A 25,610-nucleotide genomic window follows, 5' to 3' on the forward strand; every position below is an offset into this window, starting at 1 on the left:
CTTCCAGACCTTTGTGAGGATGCATGAAATATGCAAAGACCACTGCATGAGAACGCTTCAATCCAAATATTGTCAAAATACATCATTAGCATTAAAATGAAGCATGTATGAAATAAGAATGTACATTTTGTTACTCTGCTTTTCTTATGCGTAGTCCTCAAATGTCTGAATATAGAATTCCAGAATCTACACACTAAGGGGCCGTTTGCACTATAAAAGACTAGACACAGCACAACAAATAAAACAGAGCGCAGGTGTCTTGAGATGCATTTTTAAACGTGTGTAAAAAAAGTGGTACTCCTGCATGAGAAACTATAAAAACAGCAATACGTGGCCCAACGGTCAAATGCGCTAAAAACACATTGTGTGAATGGTCCTTGATGGAAAGTGTTCTAAAATTGTGCATTTTAATGAACTTAAATGGATAGTTCACCTCAAAATGAAAATTAAGTCATTGTTTATTCACCCCTGAGTTGTTATAACCCAATTACTTTTTTTTCTTAACAAAGGGAGAAATTGTGAGAATTTAATTGTGCTCAGTGATGTCATACAATGGCAGCTTATGGTGGCCACCTCTTCAAGCTTCAAAATAATGCAAAAGTATAATTCAGAAATGTAATAAATTACTCCTTGAGACTCATGGTTGTTATGAAAGCATTCGATAAGACTTGGTGAGAAACCAATCAATTGAATGTATTATTTAGTGAAACTTTTGACTGCACAAGAGCAGTATCTGTCGCAAGATGGGGCGTTCATCCTCTTCCCCCTATGAACTGACACCGGTCCAGAAACATTCTCAAGACAGTTTATTGAAGACTGCATCTCACTAGCCGGTTCAAAATTACTTGATTTTGGCCAAGAATTTCACACCTGAATGTTTTTTGCAGAGGTCTCACTTTCTTCAGTCAGAGGTCTGTCACAAATCCTCACCAGCTCAGAATGGAGAAAAGACATACCGCCTCCCCTATCTCTCAGTTTGATTGAGTACTCTGTTTCAAACAAATGAGGCTGGGCATAGAAATGCATCTATACTCCGACTACAAACTCAAAAATATTTAGTAAGTTCTATTCTCTGTTTTGTGTGCAGCTGTGTTGTGTTCTGTTTTTTCTATAACTGTGGTGAACTTGTTTTTAGATAAAAGCTAAGTTTTTTCTTGAACGCCCCATCTTGCTATAGATACTGCTCTCGTGCAGTCTAATGAAACAGTCACAGTTTCACTAAATAATAAATTCAATTATGGTTTGTTTCTCACTAAACCTTAACGAATGCTTTTTCGTGAGTCTCATGGAATAATTTAATCGATTTCTGAATAATACTTTTGCGTGCTTTTGAAGCTTGAAGAGGTGGTCACCATAAACTGCTATTGTATGACACACTGAGCACAAGATTATTGCACAATTTCTCCCTTTGTGTTAAAAAAAAGAAAATAAATGAATATGGGGTTATCACAACACAGGGGTGAGAAAACAAAGACTGAATTTTCTTTTTTGGGTGAACTAACCCTTTAAATACTCTTATGGTGACCAAGTTAAACTAAAATCGGACAGTATTTCCTGCACCCCTGTGCCGCTATTGAATCTACAGCACAATGGCAAAATAAATCATGTTTTAGCTGAGTTGTGAGCTTACAGTCTGAACTGATTGGGCTGAACAGACTAGGCATCACAAATAATCAAAAATAAATAAACAGACAACACATCTTTCTACTGTATCTTTGCTGGGTGCAAGCAACAACAAATATACAGCATGACAAGTGTAGTCCAATTCATGGACTCTCATGAGTTTGTAGATATATAATAAACCTGTCAAAAGGTCACACACAGTCTCAAACGCATGAGTTATCCATTTGAATCAATCAAATGTCTCATTGAATCAATCATAGAGGTTCTTATTACTTATTCACTGAACCGACAAAAAACAAAACATTAATGGAATCAGAGCAATCAGAATCGAGAACCAGAATCATTGAAGTTCATAGAATTCCCATTCCTAAAACAATTCAGCACCAGAACTTGCCATCATACCTCTGTCACTGAAGTCATCCACAAGTATGATGTCTCTCAGTAGAACGGCAGGTGTGGTTTCCAGCACACTATGAATGGTTCTGAGTAAAGTGGACCAGGCCTCATTGTAAAATGCTATGATCACAGATGTAGTGGGCAGACGATTGATATTGTATTTCTTTGCTTTGCATCTGCCATTGCAAAAAGAGAAAAAATAATAATTAGATGTTTATGCGAGTTGCTGTTCATTCAAAACATGTGGTTAAGAGAAATAGTTTCCTGTGTGAGGCAGTGCATATTATAGAGGGTAACATTTAACACTTAAAACACAGAGGAATGTGTTATAAAAGCCTTATAAAACTGACACTGTCAACACGCTCAAGTCTAGTGAATGCCTACTTCATTTCATGTTTCACATACTGCCATACTATGGTTTAATTACAGTGTGGAGAAGGAATCTGACAAAAACAAAAAAAACAAAAGTGCATGTGGTGTCAAGACAAGCCCATTGATCAGCTTTAAATTCACAAAAAATATATTTTTTTCAGTATCCTTTTCATATCTTTACTTCCTTCGTTTCACAAATTTGCAGGGGACCATTTCTGGTTTATAGATAGATTTATAGTAAACGGAGTAGAAGGAGCAGATGGAGACAAATAGACATGCCAGAAATGTTTTTCCAGCATTTTGAGAAACAAATTGGACCCTTTAAAAGCTTTAGAGCAGTGCTTTGCATCTCGTTTTCCAAAATCCCTCAACAAAGAACAAATTGAATCATCAATTGTAACTTCTCCTACAGACTGTTCTGACTCATGTTGCTGTATTTGTTCTAGCTGATCTGAATAATAATTTTTTCGGACAATCAAAAAAACCTACAAATCCCATAGACATTACCATTGACAAAATGTTCAACTGGGCCAATGGAATACAGAACTCAAACTGTCAAAAAATTTAATGTAAACAATCATACACAAGGCCTTCCATATACTGGCTTTAAGTTAAAATACAAAATCTACCCATCTAACTAGCTTTCTGAAGGTTTTATCTGAAGGTCTACTTGACTGTCTGCGTGTAACATTCAGTCAAAGGCTGTGACGAGGAGGGGGGGTGGGGCTGGGCCGAGCACTCATGGCCAGCCCCCAATCAGCCCAATCAGCCAAGGAGAAGGTTAAAGCAGAGTTGGATGCAGCGTTTCAAGATAGAGAGAGCCATACGCAGCTGCCATGTGTGTTTATGTTTGTCTTTTTAAGTTTTCATTAAACATTATTTTGATGGTTCGTCTGGTGCCCTCCGCCTCCTTGCCCATTTTAAACCCGGCTACATTGGTCTCGAAAGTGAGGGAGGAAGGATGCACTGTCGTGGAGTCCTCGCCACTGCCTGAAGGAGCAGCTATGGCAGTCCGCCGGGGGACAGAGGTATCGCTGCCGGCCGCCTGGACACAGAGGAACGGCCGTCATCCGCAAGGGGAGGAGGGGCTCGCTGCCAGCCGTCTGAAGTGGTGGAGCGACTGCCAGGGGTGGAGGGGCTCACTGCCGTCCGCCAGAATGTAGAGGGGGGTTCCATCCGCCAGGGCTGTCGTCCACCAAAGGATGGAGGAGTGGTCGAGGACCAGGCGACGGCGTGTCTGGGAACTGGAGAGCAATGTTTTCTCTCTCTCTCTCTCTCTCTCTCTCTCTCTCTGTCAGTCTTTCCCTCTTCCCTTTTCCCTCTCCTTGTCTCCTTCCCAGGTCTCGAAAGGTGGGGAAAAAAATCTAAATAAAAACTTAGTAGAATAACCTAACTGCATAAGTGTGCACACCCTTTTATAATTAGGTATGTGGCTGTGTTCAGAATCAACCAATCATCAAGCTCATGTGAAATAGTACACACCTGCCTTCATCTGAATTCACTCTGATTAACTCCAAATAAACATCAACTGTTCTTGTAGGATTTTTCTGACATCTTTTTGGTTCATGCTACTACAAGTGCCATGGGACACAAAGAGCTTACAAAACATCAACGGGATCTCATTGTTAAAAGGTATTGCTCAGGTGAGGGATACAAAAATGTTTTCAAAGCATTAGATATACCATGGAACACATTGAAGACGGTCATCAACAAATGGAGAAAGTATGGCACAACAGTTACATTATCAAGAATTGGGCGTCCCTTCAAAATTGATGAGAAGACAAAGAGAAAACTGGTCAGGGAGGCTGTCAAGAGGCCTACAGCAACATTAAAGGAGCTGCAGCTCATTCTGGCAAGTACTGGTTGCTCCCTGCATATGACAAATATCTCCCATATTCTTCATCTGTCTGGGCTATGGGGCAGGGTGGCAAGGCCAAGCCTTTTCTGACAAAAAAAAGCCTTGTCTCCCAAAACCATGTGGAAAAATGTGTTATGGTCTAATGAGACCAAGATTTAACTTTTTGCCCAAAATGGTAAAAGGTATGTTTGGTGCAAAATCAACAGCACATCAGCAAAAGAACACCATACCCACTGTGAAGCATGGTGGTGGCAGCATCATGCTTTGGGGCTGCTTTTCTTCAGCTGGAACTGGGGCTTACTGAAGGTAGAGAGAATCATGAATAGCTCCAAGTACCAGTCAATTTTGCATAGAACCTTCTGCTTTCTGCTAGAAAGCTGAAAATGAAGAGACCTTTCACATTTCAGCATGAGAATGATCCAAAGCACACATCCAAATCAACAAAAAAAAATGGCTTCAGCAAAAAAAAAAAGATTAACATTTTGGAATGGCCCAGCCAGAGCCCAGACCTGAGGCCAATAGAAAATCTGTGGGGGGGGACCTGAAGATGGCCATACATAGGAGATGCCCTCACAATTTGACAGATCTGGAACGATTTTGCAAAGAAGAGTGTAGATGTGCCAATCTAATAACTTTTATCCAAACAGACTGAGTGCTGTAATAAAATCAAAGGGTACTTCACCTAAGTATTAGCTTAGTTCAGGGATGTGCATGCTTATGCAGTTAGGTTATTCTAAGATTTATATATATTTTATTTTCTCTGAAATGTGTCACTTTGGTTGTCAGTGGCATTGGTTGTAATTTTTACATTAAAGGTGCAAAAATTCTGATATTATTTATCTTTTTTTATTATTTAAATCACAAAAACCTGCTGTTTTAACAAGGATGTAGACCTTTTATAACCACTGTAATGCAATCTGGGTCACATTTTAATTTACCTTTCTTTTAACTTTTAGTCAGTTGAGGATGAGGGCATGACACGCAACCTGTCCAAGTTGGTATCTGCCTAATTTGGCAAGTTGCTACCACGTGACAGATGAATTTGCAACGAAATACAGTCTTTACTTTTTAAAAGATGATAAGCACATTTCTTTAGCTTTCCTAACTATACACAATTGTATTTTATTATTTGCAGTTGCCATTGTCTTGTCCCAGTGAGAGCAGACCTACAACCCAATTTTGGGACACAACCCACAAGTTGAGAACTACTGGGATGGGAAATAGGGGAGATGTTAGGAAGATGGAGGTTTAAAAGTAGTCAACGAGACTTCTAAAACTGAGAGTGATTTGGTTCCTCAGCGTGCTCCTGAACTCTCTCTAAACTCACCACAAATATGTAAATACACTGCATTTACTGAGGGCAACCAAACATGGGCTTATTCTCAATAATTATCCCAACAAAGAGAGATGCCAAAGCAAATAGCACATGAAAAAAACCCCACAGCATAACGTTGCTGGAAGTAATGCTTAACTCTTTGACATGAACTAACTTGTCTGAGAGTTATTTCAGAAAGAGAGCAAAAGAACATCACATTAACAGACATACAGCCATGGCCAAAATTACTGGCAGTAGGGCAGGGTGATACAGCTAAAAAAATGTATCATGGTATAATGTTTCATATCATTCGGTATTGATAATAATTGATACATTTGAATAACCTTTTTTAAACAAACACCAGTGAAAAAGGTTTGAATTTAACCATTGTATTTGCAATTTAGCCAATCTATTAATGCAAACAAAAAATAATTTTAGTTTAACAGTCAAAAACAAAATTTAAACTAATATCTTTCTTATATCTTATATGAAGATTAAATAAAGAAACTATTGAACTTAATAAATAAAATGTTACAAAAATCGTTTGGAGGATTTCTCATAAGGCATTGTTGCCGAGTACCTCGCCATCGTGGACTTATGGGTTGTTTGTTGAGGAGAGGTAGATGTAGGTTGTGGTGGACGACATGCAAAAATATGCATTTTAAATAATTGCAAAATGCTTCACTTGCCAAACAAAATTTACTTTATCACAAAAAACAAAATTTCACAGTTTTTTGGCCCTGGGACAAAATGACCAGCTAACAACATTTCACTAATCATATCAGCAGCACCTGGGAAAGTGTGAACGAGTACTAGTCAGGTGAAATCACTCATTCTGATTAGATTATAAGAGCAGACTGATTGCTATAAAAGGAGGGAAGAAGATCTTCCAATCACTGTGTTCTTGTCAGCAATGGTTACCTCAAAAGAAATGGCCTCCCATGCAAGGACATTGCTGCAAAGAATATTGCACCTGAAATAACCATTTACTGGATCATCAAGAACTTCAAGGAGAGGTTCAACTGCAGTGAAGAAGGCTTCAGGACGTCCCAGAGTATCCAGCAAGCGCCAGGACCGTCTCCTCCTGAAGAGTCAGTTACAGAATCGTGTCACCACCAGTGCAGAGCTTGCTCAATATTGGCAGCAGTTTGGTGTGAGTGCATCTGCACGCACAGTGAGGCGAAGACTTTTGGACAATGGCCTGGTGTCAAGAAAGGCAGCAAAGAATCCACTTCTCTAAAAGAAAAACATCAAGGACAGACTGAAATTCTGCAGGGACTACAAGGATTGGACAGCAAAAGACTGGTGCAAAGTTATTTTTCTCTGATGAAGCCCCCTTCAGACTGTTTGGGACGCAAGAAAAGGTGAACGCTACCATGAGTCCTGTGTCGTGCCAACAGTGAAGCATCCTGAAACCATCCATGTGTGGGGTTGTTTTTCATCCAAGGGAGTGTGTTCTCTCACAATTCTGCCCAAAAACACTGCCATGAATAAAGAATGGTATACAAACGGCCAGCAAGAGCAACATCTCCCAATGATCCAGGAGCAATTTTGTGATGATCCGTGCATTTCCAGCATGATGGAGCACCATGTCATGAAGCAAGAGTGATAATGAAGTGGCTCGGAGATCATTACATTGAAATTTTGGATCCGTGGCAAGGCAACTCCCCAGAACTTAATCCCATTGAGAACATGTGGTCAATCCTCAAAAGGCGAGTGGACAAGCAGAAGCCCACAAATTGTGATCAACTCAGAGCACTCATAAGCAGGCATGAAAACTGGTGAGGGGTAAAAAAGCTGAGAAGGATACGTAAGCAAAAAATCCAATCCAATCAACTTTATTTATAGAGCAAATTTTTAAAAACAACAAGGTTACCAAAGTGCTGCACAAAGAATAAATAGAAAATATAATAACACATAAAACACAAAATTTGGGGGCCATTTTAATGTGTGGAGGCAAGTCATTCCACAAAACACACAGCGTAAGAGGGGTCTGTTTTCAGTTTTTATTTTGGCTGAACCATACTCTCAAGGGCCCGTTTTCTCTGTTTAGCAGCATGTCTCAGCCTTGCCCTCTTCTCTTCAGCTGCCTGTTTTTTGAGATCCTGAGCACTACTGGATCCTTTGCAGCCACAGTTGAGTCTCTTTTCAAGCAGACTCTGCTGCTGCTGGCGTTTGTTAGAGGTTCCTGCTAAACAGATGTTCTTGCAGAGTGTGCGATCCACCTCCCCACATTTGACATCATCTTGTCTGAAGAACTCAACTGCCATCTTCTCCCTGGATTGGAGGGTGCACTTGACAGTCTGAATGGCTATTGAATGTTACACATTATGGGTAAATATACTTTCTTTTGGCATTTGCCTAGTACCATAATAGCGCACATAAAAATGAGGTGCGGATACGTAATACGAGCGCACAGGACCGTGTCCGGGGGCTAAAAACAGTCCTCGCGAGGGAGCATTTCTGCTCCGGGCGCGCACAGAACATTATTGGCACTTTTCCACCGCACGTTACGGTTCGACTCGCTTTACTTTTCTGAGCTTGCATTTCTATTGCAGTTTAGTCCCACCTCAACATGGGTGGGATTACAGACTGATCGTCATAGTTGCGCTGCCTCTACTGCCGTGACATCATTTTAAACATGATACAAACTGACCAAAACAATATCATGACCGCTAGCTGTTAGCTACTAGCTGATTGTGCTGCATAAACCAGTTGTTGCATGGTGATTTTACACAAGTGTAACAGTTAAATTGGCCTGGTTGTTTTAGAAACAAGCTTCCAGTAGCTGGTCAACTAAATAAAGTGAAGCTTTCAAGCAGAATATAGAGTTAACGTAAAAAAACATACCATCCTCCCTCCCATTGCTCGCCGGTTTAGATAGCGTCCATTTGGTCGAACCACTTACACACTTCCTTGATGGTTCTGTAGTCACTTAAAATTTTTTTTTTACTTTTCCCAACACTGTTGGTAGGTGACCATGGCGTGGCCATTTCTTTTTTCACAATTCGAAAGTCGCGTGAACAAATGATACTGTCATCGCTGTTTATAACATTTAAAACTAGCGGGTTGATGTCGCGTGTCGGAAATCCAGTGACGCTGGTAGTGACGATTCTCCCTGACCAATCAGTGATCTGCTATCAGGTTCTATCCCCAGTGGAAAACCCCAAAGAAGCGAGCAGAGTTGAGTCGAGTTGTACAGTGCAGTGGAAAAGCCCCATATCTGGAGCGTATTTCAGCTCCGTGTGCATGCGGCTGTGATGAGTCTTTTTCAGACATGTGTTGCTGGCCACAACACCCACCCCCCCCCCACCCCCATTTTCTCATCGGATCTGCACAAATCACGTAGCTGACCCATTTTGGTTTCAAAACGGCAAATTTCGTTGAAAGGTGATTTTTCTTGCAAGAATGGATTGCCATCAGTCAAGATTGGCCCAGAAACTGATATCCAGCATGCCAGAGGGAATTGCAGAGGTTATTAAGATATCTTTTTAATTATATATTTTTTTGCATATATTGAATGTTTTTGCCAATAAAAGCCATTCAAACATATGAAATGCTTATTATTGTTTTCCAGTATACCACAGAAACATGTAAAAAAATATTCTACAAATACTGAAGCAGCAAACTTTGCAAAACACAAAATTTATGTCACTGCCAAAACTTTTGGACACGGCTGTATAATCCCTGCTGATGCCAAAAAAAAAATCATCTGCTATGTGATCTCCAGAAAAGCCTGTGATGTGGCAACTGATGCACAGTCTGAAGAATGTTGGGGTGCAAAAAATGCTTCCAATTTGTCTCACTTCTCATCTTCCGGGGGGACACTTCACTGTGTCACCTCTCAGAAAAGCAGCTTGAACCATCCTCATTATTGTGTGACAGAGACCACGAAACAATTATTTGCATACAAAAGCATCTGTGTTCTGAGAAAATCTCCCAAATCCATATTCTTTTGTTTTCGATCATGTTGCTTGACTGCGGGCAATGTGTTCATTTCACCAGAGCACAGCTGTGAACAGGTGAGGTGGAAAAAAATATGTAATTTGCTTGGGGAATCACTGGGGTGTAATCAGAGTTTGATATGTGGATCATGTTTTTAATTCACTAGAAAGCAAAAACAAGCATGTTTCCTGTTTATTTTTATACTTACAGAGGTACTTCACCTTGAAAATGATCTGCCATCATTTATTTACCCTCATGTTGTTCCAAACCTGTATAAATTTATTCTGTAGTTCACAAAAGATGATGTTAGTCAGAATGTTAGAAAGTGAATGGTGACAGAGGCTGAGGTTGGGTAACTTTCAAACTATCATCTCCTTTTGTGTTCCACAGATAAACAGTGTTTGGAGCAAAATGGGGGTGAGTAAATGATAAAAGAATACAACATTTTGGCCGAAATATCCATTTAAGGTTTTAGGTGTGTGTCACACATACTCATGCATCCTGTTGTCCTGGATGTGGCGATGCAGGGAGATCTTGTCACTGATGAAGATGTTAATGGCATAGCGCTCAATACTGGCCTCCTCCTCTTTCTTGTCCTCAGGGCTGAGGGTCAGTCGAGTGGGTCTGCCATATTCTCCAGGGGCGTTGGAGTCTGGTGGGAGTTTCTCGTAAACAGGCTGCAGGAGTCTGTTGGAGTACTCCACTGTGAGGGAAGGAACGTTCCGAACTAGGATGTTACGTTCACCGTCATTATCGGCCTGAGATGAGGGGGCAGAACGGACTACAAGGAGGTAGAAGAGCCACAGCAGACACAGAAAGAAGCAGACCTTTGCTAGGAGAGCCACCTTCTTCGACCAGCGGATCTTCATGATCTTGGCAGCCAGCACCACTTACAGCACCAGTCAGAGAGCCCTGGACGCCCACCTTTCTGCAGCACAAGTGACTAAAGGGAATGTACAGATTAGTGACAGAATAAAAGTACATCGGCCAGGCCCATTAATCTATTGATTTTTGCCATTCTGAGATTACAATAAATACGACTCAACCAATTAACAAAAGTGGTAGCTCACCCATTTGTTAGTCCTAGAATGTACTACCAGTCTTGTCAATGAATGACATGCATTTTCAATAAATAAGACCTCTCATTTGAGTAAATCTACCTATTGAATTTAAATATCCTACAAGGCCAGATTAGTTAAAGTTCTGCTTTCTTGCAAGACTTCCAAACTGGGCCACCTATCTGTCATAACATTACATTGTACAGTAGATTTACATTTATATCTGGCAGATGCCTTTATCTTTATTCTTGTTTTAAACTGCATATAGACTGTGTATAATATATTCTGTTTTACCATTAGCTGCATTTACATATATGTAACACGCCCATCATTTCATTAAAAATGTGTCCATTTTTTTTTCAACAGTAAATGTTGTTTTGATGTGATCATGCATTTCAGTATGTGGGTTTCCTGTGAATGTAACCCATGACTTTGGCAATGCCAGCAATGGACTCAAAAAACAAATCACGGTTACAGTAAGGCTCTTAAATGCCATGAACAGTTAAATGCATACCGTTTCAAAAGTATAGCCACAGGATGTCAACATTGTGTTCACCCTCTGGGGTCGACAGACGGGCCGGCGCGTCCTGCTGGATATTTTCGTCATTACAGCAGAAACAACTTAAAATACTCTGTCATTTTTGGGTATACAGATAAGTTTAAGACATCATTAGAGACTTAAAGGGTCTACTTTTATTTGTGTACACTCACAATAACAACAAAATCTTGTGCTTTTGTAAAATAAAGAAAATAAAAAGGGTGAGCTGCAACAATACAGGCGAGAAAGCTCCAGGATAGTATGGAAGATTTAACATTTTCCTCAGAAGAAGTGCGGGACTCCGATGAACATTTGTTTTTTGAAGAGAGACTTGATCCAGCAGAGGATACAATTTCAGACGAGTAAGTAAATTAGTTTTCATTAGCTGACATGCTATTTTATATAAATGTACATATTTTACTAGTGGGACTGTTTCCAAACTTGCCAGCCAGGATTCAGAGTAATGAAATTTGAAATATGTCCTAATAGGCAAGTTTTAGTTACATTTAAATGCTGTTTGGGCTAAAGAAGGCATTTAAATTGTATGCTGTATGATATAAATATGATATGTAATATGATATATAAATAATATGAATGTTTAGATTATATTTTAACGTGTTTATGCTGCCTCATTATCATCAACAAAGCTTGTGCTTGCAAATATGTGTTCAGGTTAAATGAGTAAAATACACTTTAAATATGCCCATATAAGAAATTCATCATATTATAATGATTTCTGAAGGATCATGTGACACTGAAGACTGCAGTAATGATGCTGAAAATTCAGCTTTGATCACAAATTACATTTTACAATATATTTAAATAGAAAACTGTTCTTTTAAATTGTAAAAAGAGTTCACAATATCAATGTTTTTACTGTATTTTGGATCAAATAAATCCAGTCTTGGTGAGCAGAAGAGACTTCTTTTAAATGGCAGTGTAGGTTTAAAATTAAGTAAAGTCTTTATGTAAAGAAAATGTATAGTCAGATTACTTCTTTTAACTTAAAACTTGATTTTGATCATTAAGTCTCCTCACATTCATTCTCTATCACTCATTCATAGTCCCAGCGGAGGGGTCTTTGTATCCTCAGGTGTGAAATACATCCATATTCATGATAGTTCACGCCTCCTTGCATATTACCTATCAACACTAAAAGTGTCTTACAAAAGTTAAATTACTATATTGTTTTGTATGAATGAGTGATCAGGATGGTTTTCACATAATTTTGTAGCAAAAACTCTAGGCTACAAGATCCAGTTCTCAAAAGTCTTGTGGACAAATGTTTAGTATATGTTATATGACCTTATTTCAGTGACTTAAAATTTGAGTTTTTTCAAAAAAACATGCATAAACATTAATTTCTCAAAAATACAAACCTGTATATACATGTTGCTCACATATTATTGTAGCCCAGTTTGTGCTGAATACAGTGTAATCAGACTTTAGCCATTAATATATTTTTAAGCAACTTCAAACACAAATGTCAAGGCATGTCAAAACTTCTCCAGGGCCCAAAATACCCTCAGACTCCAGAGGGTTAACATGATTTTAGTGCAAAACTAACATTATCGGTGTAAAATTACATGTAATATTACAATTTTGTTGTCATGTCACAATGGTAAATCCCTGTTTTTATCACACTAAAATCATGTTCCCACATATAGTGTTTACGTCTTGTGGCTTGAAAACGGTGAGAATTTTTACATTTATGGACTGGCACCATTCACTTCCATTTTAAGTCCATTACTGACCCCCAATTTTTTTAGTTGTTTTTCCCTTTAAATTTTGTTAAGAAATGAGTGGGGAACTAAAATTATTTTTGTGGTAATCAACATTATGTCACAAATACGGTTCACTGAGTTTGACTTGCACTGAACCTGGAACATTCCTTTAAGGTGCAAAAACAAATGCTTAGACAAGAATGGTGAAAAAGAGATAAAGTAATGGACCTCACGAAACAAGAGCAGAACAAATTTGTGCGCGAATGTATTTTTACGTTATGTTGTATATTGAACAATTCATATATTTCTATATTTTTTTTTCTTTATTTTTTACAAATATTGTATAACTACTAAAGAACAATACATGTCACTCACTATGCAGTGAATAGGTGTAGGGATCCGATTCCGATATCAGAAATATCAGTATCGGACAATACCAATCCGATACCAGTGTTGTTGTTTTATATAATCAGTTTAGAATATCTTTACATTATTAATTGGAACTAATTGAAAGTACTCTTTAATATGTAAAGAAACACAAATATCTTTCGTCTTTTTCTGTCAGTTCACTGCAGAGAAGTATCTCTTTGTTTTTTTTTAATATTTTTAGAACCTTCCGCTGATTAACCCTCTGGGGTCGACGGACGCGCCGGCGCCTCCTGCTGGATTTTTTTGTCATTACAACGGAAATAACATAAAATTCTCCATCATTTTGGGGCATACAGATAAGTGTAAGACATCATTAGAGACAATAAAGGGTCTACTTTTACTTGTGTACACTCACAATAACAACAAAACCTTGTGCTTTTGTAAAATAAAGAAAATAAAATGGGTGAGCTGTCAGCAGTCTCTGTGTTCACGAGCATATTTCTGAAAAAATATTTACTCCCAAGATTTTGTGCCCAGGGGCCTCTGCTTTCTAAATCCGTGCTTGACTAACACATAACATACAACGTGCTCTCTAGCACACACACGCCGACAGACACTCACAGCTTTGTGCGGTGCTCACACTTTTAACCTTCCCAGCCAACGCACATGATGAGTGAGCTGTGTGCTTCTCTGTGTGCATCTCTCTCCAGTAACACCAGATCGTTCACAGTCCCGACGTAATTTTGTTCAGCCAGCAACCCACCTCTGGCAGGTGTCACGAAGCTGCTGTGTGAAGGCAAACAGAAGGCAAACACTGCTCACCAAGGGTCAGCGCGCTGAAGTATTGGCGCTGTTGCTCTGGTGTTTGGCCAACCTGTTGCATAATGGCTTTCCTTAAGTTCGCATATACCAGAAGGTTCTCCACAGGTAACTGCTGCACCACGAGCTGGGCCTCCCCAGACAGTGATGGAATCAAGCGGACCACCCACTGGGAGTTCGGCCAAACGCATGCCACCGTCCCACGTCCACTCAAAGAACTCCAGGAAGTCCTCCGGATCGTCTTGGTGACCCATCTTTACGAGTGACACCTGGGGCGGTGCGGACAAAGGGGTCACAGCGGAAGCCTCCTCCTGGGGTAGAAAGCTACGGAGCACCTGGCGGTCCTTGGGACTGGAGGAGCGTGATGAACCGCTGTGCCTGCTCTGTGCGCAGCTTGAGAAGGGTCTGATGCTGAGACTAATGGATGCAGGCGAGGGTTTTGAACACTCCCTCCAGAGGTGAGGCTTCCATGATGGCGTTCTTCTTCCTTAGTCCCGGATTTCAGCACCAGTGTGGCAGATGCAACTGCCTTTCCTACCAAGGAGGAAGTGAAGACCGGGTGGAGAATTCATGTAGACACACAGTTTTGAAAATGAGACGTTTTAATAGAATGGGAACTATAAGTGCTCTTTTTAGACTAGGGAGGAATTTTTAAAAATGACAGTATGTTTTTATTGTACAGTTACCTCTTATATGTCTAAATATTAAGGAAAATGTGATATTACATTTCATGACCCCTTAAAGTAACGTCAATAAAGTGCTACTGCCTATCCATAATATACTGTATAGGCCACCCTGTTCTCTAGATTTCATTAGCTATTGTAAAAAAATATATATTTGTCCCTTGTGTAGATCCCTTAACTATCTTCCACTGACTCAAAAGAGCAGTTTAGACACCTTGGTAGCCTGCTTTGTGGATATTAAAGCGTGGATGTCTTTAAATGTTTTAAGTTTAAACGAGTCTAAAACGGAGATTGTAGTATTTCCTTCTACTAAAATCAAGAGAAATTTTATGTCCTAACACCCTATGTGATGCCCTACGTAAAATATCTGGGAGTCCTTTTGGACAGCGCTCTAAAACTTGATAGTTAACCAGGTTGTTAAAACTAGTTTTTATCAATTGCAAGCCTTGGCAAAAATGAAATCTTTTCTCTCGTTTGAGAATTTTAAAAGGGTGATTCATGCTTTAATTTCCACTAGGCTCAATTACTGCAACTCTCTATACCTGGGAATTAGCCATTCTTCTTTAGGTCGCCTTCAGATGGTTCAAAACGCGGCTGCTAGAGTTTTAACAGGGGCTCGAAAGCGGGAACATATTACCCCTATTTTACGGTCTCTGCATTGGTTACCTGTTCACTATAGAATTGATTTTAAAGTGCTCATATTGGTTCTTAAGTCTAGAAATGGTTTAACACCCTCATATCTCTCTGACCTGTTGATAGATCAGCACCCAGTGAGAGCTCTCAGGTCCGCCGATAAAAGCCTTTTGGTGGTTCCAAAATAAAAGTTAAAGTTTAGGGGCGATCCGGCATTTCCAAACTTTGGAACAGCCTACCAAGTCAAATCAGAACTGCCCCCACACCTCCTATTTTTAAATCTAAACGAAATTTTTTTTAATTTGATTTGGCCTACAATATATGACATGAAGCTTCACTGTATTTGCTCTGTTCTTGTATTATGTGTGACTTTGTGCTGATGGTATTTTATGTTTTAGTGTACAGCTCATTGGTCAATAAATGATACATTGATTGATTGATAACAATGTGAAAACGCAAATTACCCACTGGAACTGAAACTGCTCCTAATGGCAAATACAATCACAAACAGCTTCCAACAAGCTGAAAGTGCAATGTGATTAATGAAATGGCAGTTTACAATGATTTCAGGATAACAACAACAAAGTGAAAGAACATGCTCTTCAATGGCACCATTTGTACTTTAAATCTCCAGATCCAATCACTGCAGCTGAATTTGACGAGTCGAATACCGACATGCCTGTGTGTGAGCACAATCCATCATCATCATCGGAGCGTAACAGAGAGTAATCACATAATTGAGCTACATTAATATTTCAGTAGTCGTGACAGTCTGATACAATAATCCCATTTCTCAATCACGCCACATCAACCTTTTAACACCATTTAATTACGATTGTTTACAAACATGTAGATATGCAACAAAACCGTAAACTGAATACCAGTATATGAAATCTAAATGAACCATTTACTACCAAAATTTTGGAGTCACTGGCTAAAACCTTCGGAACTATATAATCAGACTGGCAAGTTTGTGCAACTGATGGCAGACAGGCTTAACTATAAGTGTGTGAGGGAGAGAGAGAGAGAGAGAGAGAGAGAGAGAGAGAGTGTGATAGGAGGGGGAGAGAAAGTGCCAGGTTACACCATAAAAATAAAAAACAATATTATTTGGTAATATCCAACCACTATTTGGTTATTCTGCACGTGTTTAGAGGTCTTCAACCCGATCGGAGTCTGATGGGCCTAACAAACTAACAGGTTTGGGCCAGGTTCGAGTCAGTTTTTCCAAGTAGGCTATAGGGCGAGTTAGGGATTGTTCACACGTGTGTCGTTCAATGTAAACACGCATTGGATGGACGTCTTTGATCGTTGTGCCACATCTCACTGTTAAGTATCTCAAGAGACATGCGTTCTGTTTTACTATTTGTTTTTCAGAACCGTACATTTTTTTAGACACCGTTAACTTAAAAATAATTTAAATATTAACGCATCTTGAGACACCTGTGTTCTGTTTCACCATTTGTTGCTCTGCATCAAGCTTTTTCAGCGCTGGTGTCACAAATCGACATTCTGATGAAGTTTAGGTTGCAAAGAAGGCTTAATGTGACTGTTACACATCAAGTTTCGATAAACTGTGATCCAATGTTTTATCCCCCTTTTGCTCTGGTCTGCAGACAATAATTACACAAGTTAAATGCGGAGTCATTTAAAAATCGAAGCATCCCGAAGAGGTTTATAATCCGTAGCATTCGCAGCCTCATGGAAACTGAACCTGCCTGGGCAGAATTACGCATTTTCCATTTATTAAGAATAGGCCTACTATGTTGCAGGCAGTGACCGAGATTCTTTTTTGTTTGACTTGAATGTGATTTTATAGATCTATGTGCTATTTAGGCTCATAGCTCACTGTGCACTTTATTACCTGCTAATCCGAGATTGTGTTTGATGCATCCGTGGTAATAAACGAGTCCCGACAAATAACCGTTCGTGAACTCTCGTGGTTAACAAAATATTACAAAAGGTTACAGTGCACATATTTAGGGTATTATGGCACCTTTCTCTTTATCATTAAACATTAAATGCATGCAGGACTCTATATTGTTGCACAAATTCTGCTGCTTATATGAATTTAAAAGCTTTGTACACAGCCAGGGTAAACTGCACCTTATCTTTGTGTTTGGAAGTGTTTTGTAAATCAGACGCTGTTATTTGTGGTCCTTCAAATAAACACACTGCACCTGTGAGACGCAGATTCCCTGAGCGCGCACTCATTTGCCTCTGCTCACGCTGCTGTAGTCCAGCATGCATTCGGCTGAACAAATAGTATTTCATATAAGGCTAACATTTACGTGGATTCATAATAGGCATCTCAAAATAAATAAATAATTAATTTAGAGCTCGGGGTATGTGTGAATGGCAGTGAATGGAGTGCAAAGCTTAGTGTGGCTGCGGCTTAAATGCATTAATTTATACGTGTTTGTTTGTTTTTAAAAACTGGGAGACTCTAAATTATTTTCTGTGGTAATTGACAGCATGCCATAGATGCTGTTGATAACACTTGTGTTGATTCAACTTGTGTTGAATCTGAAACATTCCTTTAGCAATCTTTAAGGCCAGTTCCAAACAAAACGTATTAAAGAGTCTTTTCTTCTAATGCTCAGGGCTATGTTTTTCAGACATTGAAGATGTAGATGCCCTTTTCATTAAGACTGGTCACAAGCCAAGACAAAAGCTTTCTGGGATTACAAAATAGAGGGCTCTCTGAAAGCAGCCCTTGACTGGGCACCCATAAAATCTTTAGTAGTAAACTTGATAGTGGAAGAGCTGGGGAATTTCAGTTCTTCAGAGCTCAGCAGCTTAAGTACCACCTCTGAGGCATTATAAGGTTAAAAGCCTAGCTCTGTGCACAAAGAGGTTTGAAAACTTTATAACTGCGTTACTAATGTCAAAAATATAGGGTCTGTCAAAACCTTTTTTTAAGACATCATAGGTGCACTTCCAACGTCAAGGCTGTTCTAATGGTTTCCAGCTGCAGGCCTTGCATTTTAAGCCTATGTCTTCAGTGCGATTCATGCAATCAAGAAAACACAGTTTTCAAAGAATAAGACGCCGTTTACATTACGTGGCATTCAACTAGTAATACCAACTGAGATTTTAAACACACATCCACGCACGAAAGCCAGAACTTGAAAAGGACACTTAATGCTCAAGCAAGCCTAATTTTAACTGCAGCATGACTATTTTGTGAATGTCAAAAATCGTAATTTTTCATATGAATCTACCAAGGAGGTCTATAATACGTGGAAAAATCTAATAATAATTGCAATTTAAATGTTGCTTGCAATAAATGTGGTTTCGACAGTGTACAGGGTTATGCTGCTTTCCATGCAAGTTGGAGGTGGGATAGGCATATGGCGTCTTATTTTTTTTTTTTGAAACTGTGTTCTCTTGATGGCATGAATCTTTAGCAGAAAAGGCTTTGCTTGCAGTGAGAATTCGCCATTTTAGGTATCTTAATTATGCTGCCTTTTAACCTCATGCGACCCCGCATCCTTCTGTGTATTGGCTTCGATATATGCGACGCATAATTTAAATTATTTTAGCACCCGAGGGATCACCATCCAGAGATTCAAGCCCAGATGAAGGCAATCATTTTACAAACACATTAAATATTATATGAAGTGTACTACTTACCTTTTGGTAAATTCAAACACTGAATTGAAACAGTTAATCCGAAGAGTTGTTTATTTTAAGTTTAAAATTCTGCTTTAAATTGTGTATGCGATGTCTCCAAATAGTTTTTCCTACTTGTATAAGATTTCAGTGAGTGTAAAAGTGCTGTGATTATCCGGCTGATCCTTAGATTACTCAATAAAGAAAGAAGGTTCTCCTAGCCTGACACTGTTTTATTTTAAACATATGGTTTAAGTTATAGTTGCTGGGTTTTTTTGTTTTTTATTTATATTTAATTTTTAAAAAAATATTGAAAGTGTATACATAATTTTTTGTTGAAAAGGTACAGTATGTTTTGGTGTCAGAGGGCAGAAAATGGCAAAAACTTAAATACAAGTACTTGTTTTCAGTTAAAAGGAATATATATGTTAACTGCATGTCCTAATGAATGCTGCAATATAGCGTATGTTGTGGTATGTTTGTGGAGGTTTTTATTGTTGCGTAATAGGTAAATTTGCAGATAATCGTAGAAACTGTGAAACCATGGTAATAATCGTACCATCAAAAATTCACATCGTGACATCCCTACACACGTGCCAGTATTGGCACGCAGAGGGGTAATCACTGGCATGCCAGCAACGGCGAGAGAGGAGTAGACCATTTTATTTATATCAATTCCGCACCTGCGTTCCAATCTACATCTTGATGTAATCCTTCCTCTTGTTTTCATGAGCTGAATGGCAGACGAAACAAAAAGTTAAAATATGACAAGACTGCAGTATACCCAACAGACTTGTGCAGCACGTGCAAGCCATTCATGCATCACGAGCCGGCAGCGTGTCACTTTCTGTTAATCGCACTTTCTGTTAAATGCACCCGCTTTAATTTGGCCATGACAGTCGGATGACAGTCTACATTCCATGTTTCATTTATTTCTTATTGTTGTGTTCAGAACAACACGTGATGAAATAAGGAAAACACCACTATTAATCCTTCAGGTTTCCAGCCCAGCATACAGGTACACCCTCCTTGAACCATGGTCACACTCAAAATTACATTAAATTATTAAAATAGAAAACATCAAACCACATCGTGGTGTTCAAAAGTCTATTCAAAATATAAATTAAACCTAAAAATACATTTTTAGGATTTTGCAGGTGTGATTCACCAGAAAAGGGCTAAATAGTTGATTGGCTTGTGATGTGCAAATGGCTTGCACGCACAGCGTGAGTCTTGTCACACTTTAATTGTGTTTAGCCTCACATTCAGCTGATGAAAACACGCTGCGTGAACATGTAGATTGGAATGCAGGTGCGAAAATCTTCATATAAATAAAATAGCTTGCTCATCTCTCGTGTTTGCTTGTGTGCTAGTGATTACATGAATACAAATGACATAATAAGAAATATTTAAGATTCCACAGAATTTCGTGCTCAGTAATCAAATAAGCAAATTTGTGACAAACTATTGCAACAGGTCTGGACGTTTCCGAAATGAGGAAGCAGGGTTCAGGTAATGTCACACTACTTTAATCACTCACAATATAGTCTGTATAGTTTTTAAACACTCTCATGCAGGCTTCAGCTGTATAAGCACTTTTAGACCTAATTTTCACCCAGCGATAAATCTTTACCACTTCCCCCTTCCTTGGAAGGACATTCAACCACACACTCGCCACAACTGTGTTCACTCATTTTGTACAAAAGGACAGGTTTTCTTTCATTAAAGCGCTTATGAATCTCAGTGAAAATTCACATGCAGGATCGTGATTATATCATAAAATGATATAATTTAGAAAAATGATACAGGGTTTTACACACAATTTCACTCAAACGGTTATGATGATAATATCATTTGTAATGAAAAATAAACTTTTAAAAGAGAAAAATGCAAAATAGAAACATGTGGACTCATATTTCAGAAAAATCACATTAATTTGAATGAGGGGCGTCGGCACAGCCATTGACCAGGAAAATGAAAAATGGCACTAAATTTTTTCATAAAGCTTGGAATAGCCGGGATATTTTTTAATATAACTCTGATTGTGTTTGGCTGAAAGAAAGTCATATAAACCTAGGATGGCTTGAAAGGGAGTTAATTAAAGGATAATTAAAAGTTTTGGTTGAACTAACCCTTTAACATGCATATTAAAACGCAATGGTTATGGTATCTCCTGTTATTTGAAAATATACTGTTCAGACGGTCACTAAAAAAATCTGGTGCGCACTTACTAAGATTACTACGGTAACCTGAAAAAAGAACAGACAGATGCGCGTTTTGCACATTCAGAGTTTGGCATGCATTATATTTTGATTATGCAATCTTTTGTACAATTTGTAACATACTATTTTATAACAGCCTATAATAATGAATAGACGATACACTAGAACAAGACGCAATGCAGCATACATGTTATTATATATACAGTTATGAACATGTAATTGCCCCTTGAGAACATTGACAAGTACTCTAGTAATTAGTCAAGAGTACTTGAGTAGACAAAATGGAGGAAAACAAATTAATAATCACTATTTAGAACAGATCTATAGACTCAGTGTAAGGAGGTCCAATGAAATGATTTTTTTTTTTTGTCTTGATCTAATATCTATTATGTATAAAAACAAATAAGTAACTAAATAAAAAAAACATAAAAAATTAAAATAATAATGACGACTTAAATACACAGATGATATTTGAAACAGTTATATATTATGACCATGTTTTCATTTTCTAAATTAAAATAGATTTTCGAACACTATGATCAAAAGTATGTGGACAGCCCCTTAAAATGAACAAGTTTGCTAATTCAGCTAAAAGAAAACACACTAACGGGTGTATAAAATAAAAATGTCTGCTCTGTAAACTGTAACTTCTGGTATTGTGAGGTGGGAACATCTAGGAGCAACAACAGCCCAACTACAAAGTGGTAGGCCACACAAGTTCACAATACAGGCGCTGAAGTGTTATGTAAGAGTCGCCTGCATTCCACATTCTCTACTGAGTTAAGATTCTGGAAGCAGTTTTAAAATGTCTCATTAAAAAGGCTCAAATGCTTGAGAACACTTAATCTGTTGATATGTCCTTCAAGTGAAAGTGGTGTAACCAACATGCAAGAAGTCACTTTGTTGTATTGTTATAACAAATCCATAACACAGGAAATGACATCACAGAGAGGACCACTGTGAACCCCCACGACTGTGTATCAACCATAGACTGTAAAAAAAGATGGACGACGCCCCTTCGCACTTTTCCATTGGTGAGAACTGAAGCCACCAGTGTCCCGATATGGCGCTGACATCTTGGGACTTGAGTCTGCGCAGTTGCGATTTCGGGACCAGACCTGCGCAGTAGTGAGTAGGATGTAAAGCCGCGAAATCTGCACTTTTCTTTACCCATTATGATGGTGTGAAATAATTATAGAAATTTAGATATTAAATTTAAAGCTCCAATCTCCTCAGTCCTCCGAAGACCCCGAAAAAAAGTCAGTTGGTGCTTCAGTGACTACTTCGCCCAGAGAACCTGTCAATCACAGCTGTCAATCATGATGTCACAGCACCGTTTTTGTAGCATCAAATAGCGAACTAAAAACAAACTTATTTTGAAAACAAACACTTGAAATTACATCAACGTGATAGAAACTACAGTAAATGACAGAAACTATCTTTGGAAAAAAGACATGTGAAGTGTAATTTAATTGTTTAGTTGGTCTCCTGTCCCGTTGAATAACATGGTGAGGCGGGGTTCATGACCTATACTAGGACCAGTCACCGGGGGGCGATCGTATTGGCTTCACTTTTGAGGGCTTGTGCGGCACGCTTGGTGTCAACCATAGTAAACAGTGATGTGTCCAACACATTATGATGACTCAGTGACAAGCTCCATCTCCCATCACACATTATTGTATTGGCTCCTGTGTGTTTACCTTCCCTTGTTATGTGACTGGAGGAGTGTTGCTTAAGCAGCGAGGAAGAACCGGGTTTAGATACAGCACTGAAAGCAGGAAGAAATCGCGTTCGCATAATCAGTGACGAGTGCAATAAGGAGGTTGCATTTTTCCATCGAACATTACATTTTTCCTACAATGATGGTTTGCTTTAGGGGTTACGGTTTATAAATTATGCAGTCCTCTTTACTGTATTACAGCCTGTACAGTTCAAAACAACTTGCTTCAAAACTCGCTTTTGGCGCCCCTCTGTGGACATTATACCTGGAAAATGGAGCTCAAACATGCCCATATGCCAAACAACACTTACTGCTTTGGCCACTGGTGGCAGGGTTTTGAATTTTGCCACGCACAGACCTATTTCAGCTATAAAAAAAATATATAATAATAATAATAATAATAATAATAACAATAAACTCTGATCTCTGGGTCTGATGTGTCTCGCCTGTCCACTTGTGACTGGATTGCCCAAAACCCTTATTAATAACAAACGCAAAGAAGGACTTAAAATGACCACAAAACGTCTATTTCTTTTTCTCCCAAGAAAAACGATCCCACCATAAATACAAAGATTTCATTTTTATGATCTTGACACATGCATTTCGAACCAGATATTTATTTTTTATCATCTTGATTTGTCATTGACCTTTTAACAGATGGAACGTGTCTACGCCAAATTAAAAACAAGAGGGAAAGCCATACAATGAAAATTAAAAAGAGAGAAGGAACTAGAATTGTGTATAGCCATCTGGGAGAGTTTTGTCAATTTGCCGTGTACCGTAAGATACTACTTGTGGATCATGGGCCAACACATCTGCATTGGAGCTGAGACAGCTCTTGTTGAACACAACATGTGAACAAACTGAACATTTCTAATAGTACTGCGATGACTGTCTTGTTAATTTTAGTGAGTCAGCACCAGCCCACAATGCCTGACGTATATCCAGATTTACTTGTCAAACAAGAGCTGCTCTCTCTCTACTCGCAGTTTGTAATCTATCAAGTATCATTATGAACACAAAGTGGAAAAGTTTACTTTAGCCAAAATAATATGCTATCCAAACAAACGGTGTAACTATGCCACAAAGCCAAATTTCTCAACATTGCTTATGAAGGGGAAAGAGAGCAGAGGGAAAATACAAGGGTTTAATATGGTTAATTTACTTTATACATAAATATGACACTATAAAAGCACCAAAACCAACTATCATGGTTTTTTGGACATGTACAATGGTAATAATACCATGGCATTCTTTGAGATAAAATTAAGTACCATGTAAATACAAACATTGTAATAATTCAGTACCAGTCATTTTTTACCAGTAAAAAATACATATTCCAGCATATCTTACATATTAGTGGCAAAATTAAATGTTAATTTAGCCATTTAAGTTTGGTTGTGTGTATGGTTTATTTTAGAGAGAAAACAATAGATTAAAGCGAGACGTGGCTTGTTGACTGATAATTGATGTAACATTACTGTATGGTTGCTGAAGGGTTCCCGGGAACTTTAGAGGGAACCATTATACACACCCTAAAACAAACATTCCATTTACGTTAAAAGAACTTTCCTGGCTAACCAAGAAAGAATATTAAAGCTCTGTTAGGAGAACGCTCTTGACCTAACTTGTGAGTTGGGAATACATATCAGTCTTGTGGTTTTACCATCGGTAATGCCATGTACCTATCGGTACTTACCACTTTATTTAATCGGGATAGAGTGCTTTGATATCTATATCTCTTTTTACAGATGCTACATCTTCAAACTAGTATAAACAGTTAACTCATAACATTTGAAACACACTTATTTAAATAAATGTAATAAATGAGCAGTACAAATGACTATAAAACAAGTGAGACTATTATAATAACATAAATAAGATAAACAAGATACAAAGATAACCATCGTGTGTAATGTATCACTCCACTGACTACTGGCTCGCTAACTTGCCGGTTTGAACACATGCAAACAACTTAAATGATCACACACACACGAGACTTTTGTGCCTAAATACAGCGTGAAATGAGATAATAAACGTACTTACTTGATCTCTACATGCCGTGCTTTTACAGTGATTTACGGAGCTAGAAAGACAGGTCACTAGCTGCTGATGTCACTGTCAACATAGCAGTCACATCCTCCTCCTCCTCCTGCTCAAGACACCCAAACGAGTCCTCAAACAACAGCCAAACCCCCGGGAGAAACCCCGCTCTCTTCCGAATAACTGCTAACACTATCTGTTTAAGTAGCTTGAGTCGTTACAAACGTGCAATCATACGACGAATTACATGGTTGAATTAAGTATTTTGATTTTGTTTCGTTCTTGCATGCATTTCACCCCAGGAAGTTTCAGATGTGACAGTCTAGCTTCATAATAGTGAGCCACGTGACTGGAGCATTGTGGGAACGCTGGAGTTCAGCGCGTGTACCACACATCATATTTATTGTGTTTGATTTCAATCTTACACAAAAAAAAAAAAAAAAAAATTGTGAAAAGAAAAGAAAAGAAATGTTTTTTATTATTATTATTTTTAATATTTACTAGTACAAACAGTACGCTGGATATGTATAATGATTTAAAATGGTATTTATAAATACCCCCCATGTTCAACTGGCACATAGAGACAGCTGTGACTTGCTTAAATGGACATATGTTATTGGTGACTATTTTAGCCTTCAAAATATACTTTGGGACTAATAAATGTCATTAAAACAACG

The 25,610-nt window shown here is 38.5% G+C and overlaps 1 protein-coding gene across 1 annotated transcript in view; it reads right to left on the reverse strand.

Moving 5' to 3' along the window:
• The window catches only part of LOC127650025 (polypeptide N-acetylgalactosaminyltransferase 4-like), a 40,543-nt gene extending 15,279 nt beyond the window's left edge, over nucleotides 1–25,264 (reverse strand). Inside the window, exons 1-3 of the mRNA XM_052135141.1 lie at nucleotides 24,937–25,264; nucleotides 10,002–10,452; nucleotides 2,026–2,195 (exon numbers count right to left, since the gene is read on the reverse strand). Coding sequence (XP_051991101.1) covers nucleotides 2,026–2,195; nucleotides 10,002–10,378 — 547 coding nt within the window. The 5' untranslated portion in view covers nucleotides 10,379–10,452; nucleotides 24,937–25,264. The remainder of the gene's footprint in view (nucleotides 1–2,025; nucleotides 2,196–10,001; nucleotides 10,453–24,936) is intronic.
• Between the last annotated feature and the right edge of the window lie 346 nt (nucleotides 25,265–25,610).

Source organism: Xyrauchen texanus, chromosome 10 (genome assembly GCF_025860055.1).
Source record: "Xyrauchen texanus isolate HMW12.3.18 chromosome 10, RBS_HiC_50CHRs, whole genome shotgun sequence".
Lineage (NCBI taxonomy): Eukaryota > Metazoa > Chordata > Actinopteri > Cypriniformes > Catostomidae > Xyrauchen > Xyrauchen texanus.